Source organism: Candoia aspera, chromosome 12 (genome assembly GCF_035149785.1).
Source record: "Candoia aspera isolate rCanAsp1 chromosome 12, rCanAsp1.hap2, whole genome shotgun sequence".
Taxonomy (NCBI): Eukaryota; Metazoa; Chordata; class Lepidosauria; order Squamata; family Boidae; genus Candoia; species Candoia aspera.
In genome coordinates, this window is record NC_086164.1 from 5,923,835 (window position 1) to 5,935,394 (window position 11,560).

At 46.3% G+C, this 11,560-nt stretch overlaps 1 protein-coding gene across 1 annotated transcript; it reads right to left on the reverse strand.

The window, feature by feature from the left end:
- Window positions 1-480: 480 nt before the first annotated feature.
- Window positions 481-9,815, reverse strand: NKRF (NFKB repressing factor). The gene is made up of 3 exons (XM_063313428.1): window positions 9,390-9,815; window positions 5,786-5,922; window positions 481-3,105 (listed from the first exon to the last, which is right to left on the reverse strand). The coding sequence occupies exons 1-3, from the start codon at window positions 9,689-9,691 to the stop codon at window positions 1,133-1,135; spliced, it is 2,412 nt and encodes an 803-aa protein (XP_063169498.1). The 5' UTR covers window positions 9,692-9,815; the 3' UTR covers window positions 481-1,132.
- Between the last annotated feature and the right edge of the window lie 1,745 nt (window positions 9,816-11,560).

Sequence of the window (11,560 nt, forward strand, 5' to 3'; positions counted from 1 at the left end):
CAAAATAAATGGAACTCTATCCATTCCCATAAAAAAAAAACAGCTTGACAGGGTACAAGAAATGCTCCCTCCTCCTCTAAAGTTAAATCTTAACTCTTGATGGAAATCCAATAATGTATTGCCTTATTTTGAAATGTCGAAGCCCCCACCTCATATTACAGATGATGGACCTGCTGGGAATTGCACGAATCAGGCAAGGCCGCCTTTGCTAATTTATGTTAATTCTGATGCTACAGAGGTGAGAGACTCCCTTGTTCATCCATATACCCCAACAACACGGCACTCGCAAGCTATGTCCCCTGGACTTCCCTTTCTTAGTTTTAATCGGGAGGGCTAGAACCTGTGACAGAGGCTCAGCCCTTGATTTTGGCCAATTGAAATTTTCCCCCACTGAAATTGAAACCAAGGCTACGGTTTTAAACCGTTAAATTGCGAAAAAGGACACGCTGTCCAATGTAACAGAGAATCAGGACTGGGCTAGGTGTTTGATAGTAACGAAAGAAAGATCTTTAGGATTTGCTATTTCTGCATCCCATCCTGGTTTCGTGGTTTTTGCATGGTTCAGGTAAACCAAATGGTCAAATACTGTAGTGATACCACATTTGAATATGCTGAAAATAGTGTGTCCCTTTATACCCGCAACATTTTAAATAGAAAACATGCCCTTCCATGCATGCCCAGCAATAAAATCTATTTATTATTAAGACCAACTTTACATATATATATATATATATATATATTTATACTGCTATCTTTCTCTTTTATCCCTTTTGTCTTAAAAAGGCAAAATAAAAAGAGAATCCTTTTAGAAAATGGTGTGAGGGCCCCTCTCCTTCCCTGCTGAGCAGATGTTCCTGCTATTACCAGACTAATAAAATGTGAAGGAAAAAAAAGCCACTTCTGAGAGACTCCTAAAACAGGTAAATGGCACAAACGTTATCCAGATTGCACGACATGTATTTGGACAGAACTCTGGAGACAGTTGCAACATTTTCTAGTGAAGTTCAAGAAATTAAAATGAGCAGGGAAAACATTCGAATCAATTTTTCCACAACAATATACAGCCTTTGCTCGGTTTAATGGAAATCTGGTTCCTGTCCAGACTCCTTGGGAGAAACGGAGGGTTTCTGCCCTATTTCTCCTGTGGCATTATGAGTTCATAATGGCCAACTTGGCCATCTTGCTTCAGCTGGTCTAGCAAGTCCTCTTTGCGCCTCTTTCGGCTCACCACCAGATACCGATCGCGGCCCTGGCCGTGGGACTTGCTTTTAAGCCCGTATCTTTGAGCTATCTGATGGATCTGCTTTCGCTCATCGTTGGTGAGTTCTGTGGAAAAAGTCAGATCAATCTTCCTGTCCGAGAAAGCGTAATTTTGGATGATTTGCTCAATATCTTTTTTGGTGATCTGTGACCCTCTTTCAACATCAAGTCCCAGCCCTTCCCTTTTGAACTGCTCCTTCACCGCAATGGGCTCCCGGATCCCTTCCCCACTTTTGCCCAGGCCGCCCCCTGTCCAGCCCATTTTCCTTAAAATCTGATTCCCAATGTTGTCTTCCTTAATCTGCTGCTTCAGTGCTTCTTCGGCTGAGCGCCCGCAAATCTCATTCCTGGAAATCACGTCTTCAATGGTGCCCTTTTTCAAATTATTGACCACGGTCGGCTGGGTTTTCTTGAGGGCTTTCACAGCCTCCTCGGCTGCCACGTGTTTGACCGTCTTCTTCACGCCGATCGCTTCGGCGATTAATTCATTCTCAAGCATCACTTTACACTTCCACCGCATTCCAGTCATCCTTTCAAAGACATATTCCACCGTCATCTTATTGAACTGAGCGGTGTCATTCAGAGTACAGACCGGATTCATGGAGTTTTCATACACCACAAGGTCCTTCAGGTTCTTCTTCTTAGCAGGGTTGCGGGCAGCCCCACCCACTTTCTGGACCTGGATGGCTTTGGCGGCCCCTGCGTTGGACTGAGTCTTCTGCAACATTTTTACGGCTTCATCCGCTGCAGCATGCTTGCTGGTTTTCTTGGTGCCGTAGCCTTCGGCTAAGAGGTGGCCCTGCAAATAGACACTGCAACGCCACAGACGGTTGGGCATCAGCAGGTATTTGTATTCAACAGTCATTTTGTTAAAAGAGGCAGAATTGTTCAAAATGCCAATTGCATCACTGGCATTTTCAGTGAGGACAAAGTTAGTCCAATGCTTTGCCGAACTGGGCCCTTGCTGAGGATCAGAACTTGGCTGCCCCGACACACCGTCCTTCACGGGGGGGTTCAAGTCATCCAGCGGTTTGAGCGCTGGTGGGAACTCAGAAGGAGATGCCCCACTCTCGCACAAAACCAAATCCTCCCGTGTGGCACTCTTGAACTTCCGCTGAGCCACTTTGACTTCGACGGGCTTTTGTAGCAGCATCACTGCCAGCTCGGTCGCTCGGTCCCTGGAACCATTTTTGCTGCCCGCGTAGCCTGTGGTCAGATACACATTCTGACACCTCACCTCGCAGGCAAAACCTTCCTTGAGGAGTTTCTTCTTCATGGGAAGATCAGCAAGGGAAATGTCCTTCAGGGGAGAATAAATATACTCGGGGTTCGTCTTGCAAGCCTGGATTGACCGCGTCAAAAGATACGTGTAGTTAATTTTGTCCGACCCGCCGCTACAGTCAGGGTTAGCAAGATTGTTGCGGACTGCCGTTACGAGCTTGTTAATGAAACACTGCTTGGCTGTTACAACAGATTTGGGGAAGGTTTCGGAAGAGGCTTGGAGAAGAGGAGATGCCTCAGAAGCCACTGTACCCCCAGCAGTAGAAGTCTCTTTACTTTTTGGAACCCCCTTAGCTTCAGGCGGTTTGACCTGGCTACTTCCATAGCCTAACCCTACTGAACTTGAAAACTGGGGGTCCCCATCTTGGGCGCTGAAGCTGCTAAAAACCCGATCAGCATAGGTTTGGATTTGCTGGGCAGTGATGTTCTCACAGGCGTCTTGTGTTTGGTTTTCTGAAGACCGCTCTTTTCTCTGCTGTTGGGTGTTGCTGGCGACAAAGTGGATTGGCTCAAAGCGAGGCCTGACACGGAATTTGGGGACTTGCTTTCTTGGAGCTTCGCAGCCTATGGAACAGAAGTTTACAGCGTTAAAGAGAGAGCTGTTCTTTGTCAACGAGGGTGAAAAATTGATTAGCTATTCAACCTCCAGATTAAGGACCATGCAGAGTGGAATTATACTCAGAATTATATGAATTATATGAACTCAGAATTATAATTGTGAGTTCACCCTAAAAATGTGGAACCTGAATACAATTATAATTGTACTCTGACTTATGTAGAGAGCACCTGGAACCTAATTATACTTGTTACAGTTCTGATCTTAAAGTTCTCCATCTGTGCGTCCATTCTCTCTCTGCTACAATTCATATCAAATGCCTCTCTAAGGATGATGAAATGCCCATCTGGAAAAGGAAGCCTTGCTTTTTGAGAAACGGCAAAGTTTGACCAACTGCTCAACATCAACCCTTTGCTCAAAATGCAGACTGGATTAATATCCAGTTCAGAGACCTGACTGTAGCAAACAATTGCAAATGGCTATTTTTTTTAAATGCTAGCATTCTCAAAATAATACCCTTCAATTTGGTGAAAGCAAGCAACGTGATGCAATTTGATGGCGAGACGTAGTGCCCTCTAGTCTTCAGTTCCCAGAATTCCTCACAGCCACCCTGGCCACTGCTAAGAATTCTGGGAATTAAAGTCCATGTGGTTGGAGGACAATATGATGTTATATATTGCATTTGCCCAAGTTCTTGCCCATATCATTGGTGTGCGCAACCATCCTTGGCTAGTATACGCAATGTTTAAAAGGCTGTTTCAAGAAGCAACAGCAGTGTTTCTGGATAAGAAGGTGGGGGGGAAAGGAGGCATTTTAGGGGGTAGCAAATGCTTTCTATGTTCTCAGAAGGTTTCAGAGAGTTGCTCTGCAGATGGAAGGAAGGTTCCCTCCACTGCTTTCACAATGGTTTTAGTAGGCTTTGTTGTTCAGTGGCTTCTGACTCTTCATGACCTGATGGACATCATTTCACCAGGACTGTCTGTAAGTAACTGTTTCTTGGAATTCTTGTGACTTTCTGCTTATGTCAACCATGATGGTATCTAGCCACCTTGTCTTTGGCCAGCTCCTTTTTCTGTTGCTGTCAGGACATACCTTGGATGTCATTGTAATGTCTCTGAACTTCAACTCTTTGTCTTTCTCCCAAGTAGTAGAGGTCTCTTTATATCATGGGTATGATATAAAATTCACCCCTCTTAGTGAACTTTTAAGCCTTAGAAGATAGTCTATTTCTACTTCACCTATTTCCACTGGATTGGCACTGTCTGCTGATATAATCTCAGGTTTTAAATACTGAGAACCAGATCCCCATTTCACCTTCAACAAGGGATTCCTTATATAATTCTTGCTACCAGCCATCAAAGTGTTACCTTGGCATATCTGATGTCTCTCCCACCAATGTCAATTCCAATTTCTATTTCTTATGATAAATTCTGCATATAAATTAAATAAACTGGGCACATTCCTTTCCCAATATCAAACTGTTTAGTTGCTCCCTATTCTGTTCAGTAGTTTGAGCATTCTTTAGCACTGTCCTTTTCCGGTACTGGATATAAATTGGTTTTTATTCTGTAAGTATTACTGATTTGGGGACTTTTTTTTTTAAAAAAAGTTTTCCTGTATACTCACACCAAGTCATATCTTTTTTCTACAGTAGCTCTTTGTCTTCTTCATCTTTTATGAAGTCTGATTTTGCACAGAAGTTTCCTTTAGTTTCTGTGCTTTTATTAAATAAATCTCTTGTTCTCCCCAGTCAACTATTAGCCTCAACTTATTTGCACCGTTTGTCTCTTCTTGCTCCTTTCTGGATGTGTCTCATCAGTAGGCTACAGGTGGGCCAAGAGCAGATCTGCATATACATTGATAACTGGCAAATAGAGGGAGAAAATGTAGAAGCAGTGAAAGACTTTGTATTCCTAGGTGCCAAGATTACTGCAGATGCTGACTGCAGTCAGGAAATCAGAAGACGCTTAATCCTTGGGAGAAGAGCAATGACAAATCTCAGTAAAATAGTTAAGAGCAGAGACATCACACTGACAACAAAGGCCCGCATAGTTAAAGCAATGGTGTTCCCTGTAGTAACATATGGCTGCGAGAGCTGGACCATAAAGAAGGCTGAGCGAAGGAAGATCGATGCTTTTGAACTGTGGTGTTGGAGGAAAATTCCGAGAGTGCCTTGGACTGCAAGAAGATCCAACCAGTCCATCCTCCAGGAAATAAGGCCAGACTGCTCACTTGAGGGAATGATATTAAAGGCCAAACTGAAATACTTTGGCCACATAATGAGAAGACAGGACACCCTGGAGAAGACGCTGATGCTAGGGAGAGTGGAGGGCAAAAGGAAGAGGGGCTGACCAAGGGCAAGATGGATGGATGATATTCTAGAGGTGATGGACTCGTCCCTGGGGGAGCTGGGGGTGTTGTCGACCGACAGGAAGCTCTGGTGTGGGCTGGTCCATGAAGTCACGAAGAGTCGGAAGCGACTGAACGAATAAACAACAACAAGCCAGGCTAACCTGGTACCCTCCAGAAATGCTGGGATGGTGATTCCCATCAGCATCCTCGCTGGGACTCTGCTGGAACCATGACAAGCTGAATTACCCACGCGGCAATGCCTAAGTTGCTTCCACGAAATCTGGGAGGGAGACAGGCTGGAGGTAGCTACGTTAGAAGGCAAATGAAGATACTCACTATGGGGAGAGTCATCAAGTGGGGACCGTGGTCTTTTGGCTGCCTTAGTGCCAGGCACCAACTCGAAGGATGGCATCTCACCAACATCGATCCCTTCCGCCATCTGGAGGACTTTCTCCATAACTTGGGAGCCATATCTGTAGTTAAGGAAAGGAAATGTCAACTCACAGCTCGTTTAATGAAAGCCTTTTGACTGCATTTATCCGCTTTCTGGCTCAACAAGGCCATATAGGCAAGTCTTCCATCGGAGCACAAAATGCGTATCTTGCGTACCTTCTTCCAAAGCAAAGGAGGACCGCTTTTCCAGACCCAGAGCTGTCTCCGAGGCTGGCATGTTGTACCAGGGGCTCTGCACTCCCAAGTGTGCAGGGCCTATTCAAAACCTAAGCTTGATTTTATTTTAAATTTGATTTCATAAATTTGACTACCCAAACTGAGTCACTTTCTTTTCTTACACAACTAATTACAATTCAGAGGCAGTATCTGGAGGGACTCCCACATGTAATCTTCCAGCATGTGTGGTTCAAAGAACAAAAAAGGAGGAAAAAGCCAAAAACTTGAGGTTGGTACTCCCTCTGGAACGTGGCACACAACTTTAGGAACTCTAACCTTTAAACCATGTTACGATGTAGTGGAGAAGAACATAAGCCTTGAAAACATGGGTTGGAATTCCAGCCCAGCCATATGACCTTTGGCAGGTGGAGTTTCAACAAGACATGCTTTACCATCCAGGCCAAGTGTCTGACTAAAGACACCAAACTTAGCCTCACATCAGCTTTCTGGGATCCTTGGATAGGCTATTAATGTGGTTAATGAAATTTAAAAGTTCTGAAACCTCTATATAGGGTTGGTGCTTACACTGAATTTTTCAACGTATCACCAATTAATGACTTCAGCCCCACCATCAATTGTACCTAATTTATTGGCTGGGTTCATACAGTGCTGTGTTGTGGCTTATTTTAACCATCATTTTTGGAATAAGACATATAATACTAAGCCATTAACCTTGGTCTTCAAACGATGAGGCTAGTTTCTACAGCGTGCTAAGCCAAAATCCAACAAACCACAAGGCTTAGCATGCTGTATGAATCCAAGTTCTTTCAGGCCCTGGTACTTCTCCAGCTTCTCATAGGCCTTCTTCCTGATGTTGCTGTCAACTTGACACCGCTACATCTATCACCACCACCGTCTTCCGGTCCTTGTCTACTACCACGATGTCTGGTTGATTGGTCAGTACCTGCCTGTCCATCTGGGTCTGGAAGTCCCACAGGATCTTAGCCCTGTCATTCTCCATGACTTTCTGTACCATCTCCCATCAGGACTTGGGAGGTCTAGCCCATACACTGTGCAGATGTTCCTGTACACAAATGCCACCTACTTGATTGTGCCATTCCGTGTGTGTATTTTGCCTAAGTTCCCACAAGACTATAGAAGTCTTTTTATAGGCAGACCACCTAACTCCCTTTCCTTCTAATCTTTCAGAATGATTTACCCTGAACATCTTTGCAATTTAAAAAGCAAATGCTAAGGAGAGAAACAATTGGAATAAATTATTATTTTCTGAGAAAAAGCCTTGTAGAAGGTTACATGTGGTTTAAGGATGCTAGGAGGAAAGAGTATATTTAAAATACAGTTAAAGGAAACAACCAATTCCGTAGTGAGAAGGCAACAACACAGATCCACATCATTCAGTTCCATACTGAAATGACAGTTGAAAATTAAAGTCATCAATTGACAGAATGAATCAGTTGGTTAAAGGCAGACACTGATTGATTAGATGTAAAGTTACCCTCTTTTAGACCAGTGACAGAGATGCTGCCTGCAGGTGGAAAGACCTAGGCTGTAGAGCGCTTCCTACTGGAACCAAAAAGGTGGTCTGGCTGACATGGGGAATCTCAAGCAACATCTCTCTGCAACTTCTTAAAGCAGCTGCATCTTTTCTGGGGATTGCACAGCTAAGTAATTTTGGTTGAAGAAGTTGCCAAGTTAGCTTTCTCTCATTACGGTCTTTCCACCGCCTTGGGCTAATCAGGCACATGTCCAGTCCCTCTGGCTCATATAGTTATAACAATACTGTCAACAACATAATTGTAATTTTTCAAATACCCTTAATTTTTTCCATAACTGATAAATTTAATACCAGCATATTTATGTCTTCAGGCTAGCAGAGAAATTTATTTCGGTCTTGGTAGAACCTGGTTTCTTGGATAAAAGGGAATGAAAACGACTGAATTAGTGCTGTATTTGTTGTGTTTGTATATACCACACTGGACCGCTCAATGGTAAATAAACTTTATGACGAGTATTTCAAAAGGCTGGGGATCCACTCGCTCCTTAGAGCTTGGATTTCTATTGAAGAATATCCTGACCAGCACGTTCTGGTATAAAGTAATTCAAGTGGTAAATAAAATCTTGGATTAAAATGTTCAAAGCAAATTTTAGCTTTAAAAGGTCTTTAAAAAGGGGGGGAAATAAGGCGGGGTCTACAAATTTAGCTACAGGCCTGATCTAATTTGCCAAAAAATGTGCATTCTGGTGGCCTGACAGACAAAAACAGAAGGGGTTGTTTGAGTGTTTGTTTGAATGGGTGGTACTGGCATTTTCTGAGCATATGCTGTGTCCCATGACTTCAAAAATTTGGGAAATCCTGCTCTAGACATTGCTATGGCTTCCAGCATCTCTAGAAAGCACAGCCAATAATGGAAAGGATGCTGGGAGTTGATATTTATCCATCTGCGGAGGATTGTCTACCCCTAAGAAAAACTTTTTTTTTAATCCAATCAGCCTGAGTCTTCAGGCTAGCTTAATTAACTTTATAAGAAATACAAGGATCTGTTTCTCCCATCAAGGTAAAGCCACAATGCAGTTCTCTCTTGTCTTAGTATCTGGTGTGAATTCAACCCCCTGTGGTTTATGCATAAACCATGGTTTAGCAAACCATGACTCCACGTACAGAAGCCATCAGCTGCAAGCTAACAATGAGCCAATGAAGTAAAATAACAGGGTCCAGGATATGGGGTGTCTGAAAGATTTCTGTGGCTTAAGGGAGATGCCCAGATTTTGCAATATTCTGCCTTCCATCACAGCTGTTTAGCAGCAGTTGGGAGATGCCCAAAGGACTGGGAGAAAGCCGCTGTACTATTCCCTCCTCTATTTTCCGACTGAAGAGGGGGAAGAGGACCCGATCCTGCCTCCACCGGTCTGCAACCTCTGCGCTGTGAGGTTCTCTCCCCTCCTTTGCCATCAGACAGAAAGCCAAAAAAAGTTTAAAGTGCTCTTAAGAGACTCCGCCAGCCCAGCCCTCCTGTTCCCCCAAAGGCCTGGCTTCCTGCCCCCGCTGCTTTCTCAAGGCAGGGAGCTTTTCAATGTTAAGGGCAAATCTTTATTCTTGGGTTTTAGCAAACTGGCATCGACCGGTGAAAGCGAAGAACGACGTACAGAGGGCAACCGTTTAAGAAATCCGGGATAAAAAGGCCACTCGGGAGGGGAAGGAAACGGGCGCGAGCAGACGACCCGAACGAACGGGACCCGGGTCAGGGGCAGGCAGGCGCGCCAGCCAGCCTCGGTTTTCACGTGCGGAGGGGGACGGCGGCCCTGCTCTCACCTGCACCCCATGAAGACGTGGTTGCTCCAGACGTGGGAGAGCGCCAGCAGCCGCTGGAAGGCGTCCGCGCCCGGGTGGCCGGGCAGGTTGCGGAGCAGGAACTGCCGGCGGAGCGCCCAGTGCCGGTCGCTCTCCTGCGCCTCGCGCCACGGCTCCAGGGCCGGCTTCTCCGCCGCGGCGTCGGCGGCATCCGGGGGCGGGGGCGGCGCCGGCGGCGGGGGCGGCTGCTGCTCCGGCTGGGAGGCCGGCGGCTGCGGGGAGAGGAAGTCCCCGCCGGGCAGCGTCCACCCTCCGCCGGCCATCGGCTGAGCTGGGCCGGCCTCGGAGGCGGGGAGGGCGCCGGCCGGACCCGGCGGGCCCAGCGAGCCGAGGGGGGACCACGAGGAGGGGCTCCTCAGCGATGGGTCCTGGCCCGGGAGGAGCGGCGATGGCGGCGAGGGGCGCCACCCGACACGGGTCCCGGCGCCTGTTCACACGTGCAGGAGGCCGCGCTTCTTCCACAGCGTCCCCGCCTGGCCGCGCGCGCGCGCGCCTCGGCTGCACCGTAACCTTCCCTCGCTCGCTCCGCCGTTCCTTGTTACACGCGGCTCACGTGGGTGGATGGAACCTCCGAGGCGCGCGAGAGCTTCCGAGCGGCGACCCGAGCGCCTTTCCCCTTCGCCCGGCACAGCGCCGCCCGGCGCCCGGGAGGACCCGACGCTCCCGAGGGCGCCCGGGCCCTTTCTCATTTCCCGCCCGGGGAATTTACGGATGGGGCGGGGGGCGGCCGCAGGCAGAGAGACGGCCGGCGGGGTGCTACATCGCTGCTTTTCGCCGACTGGGTGCGCTCCCAGGCTAAGCCACAAACCATGGTTTGCAAAGTGCGGTGGCTGGGTGCCCGCCGCCCACCTCGAAACAGACGTCCTGCAACTTAGGAATTTTAAAGCCGCTCCTTTAAAATCCATAAAACCTGAAACTCAAATCACTTAAAAGCTCAGCAAGCCCCGAAACTGGCTTTTTTTCATGGCCCCCTGTGAAGTTGCTTTAAAAGAAATACTTGCGGGCATTTTGAATCTCTACATGGCTGGCTGGGGAATTCTGGGAGTTGAAGTCCACGCATCTTCAAGTTGCGAGGTTGACAAACTCTGCTCTAGCGGTTTTGAGTCTATGGCATGGATCTTTTAGAAACTAATTTTTTGCATTTGTTAAAAATGAATTCTAGTGTTCTATGTCAACTGTTTTATTTTATGTAGTATATCCCTTAGGGCTGCCTTGTTTTTAAACTGCACTCATTTTGCTTTGGCAACAGTTCCTTGCGCTGGGTCAGGCTGAGAATAAACCAGCATCCTCAGGCAAAACTGCCTGCAAGTTGATATCTTTCAACTGTGTTATGTCTACAAGCCCCATCATCATCATCTCCAGCAAACATACCCAACACCTCCAGATGTTATGAATTTGGGGGAAACAGAAGCCCGTAGTTTGAAAGACATCTGAAGCTGGACAGCTGCAAGAAATCATCATCAATGTTGGGAAACCAAAAACACTTGGAGTTCTTTTTATACATGTTGGCTACAAGCCTGTAGTCTTTCTACAGATCCAGACAAAGTTGAATTCAAGAGACTGCTTTCTCTTTCAAGCTTTATTAGCTTCCAACTCAGGCTAAGCTGTGGTTTGTTGAGTAAGCCATACATGCAGAGTTTATGTATTAATAAGCCTTCATCTATGACTTACCAATCACAATGAAATGCACTAAACCCAAGCCAGACTTAATTATGGCTTAATATGAAGTGTGAATTTAACAACAGAAGTACATCCTGGGGGCTGTTCTTTGCTGTCCCTAAGAGGCAAGCAACTTAAGTCATTATTTGTATTTTTCTTAAACGCAGGGAGACTGGCACCTCCAGAATACAGAAGCCTCTTCTGGTCTTACAGTATCAAAAAGAATTGGCATATAAACAATGATTGCATAGGAATTTCACTGGGACACCGGTGGAAACCTCTTTACGCTGAATAAAACTCTAGCAACTTTACTTGGCTGAGGAACATTATACATGGCTGTTCTCAGGAGTGAGTTTCTAATAAATCTTCATTTAGAGTCAAACCTGAAGGTCTGATACAAGTACCAAAAGCTTTTGTCCCATCACATAGCCTGAGTAATTCAGTTTCCCACGTAGACAGATGCTGAGAATGGG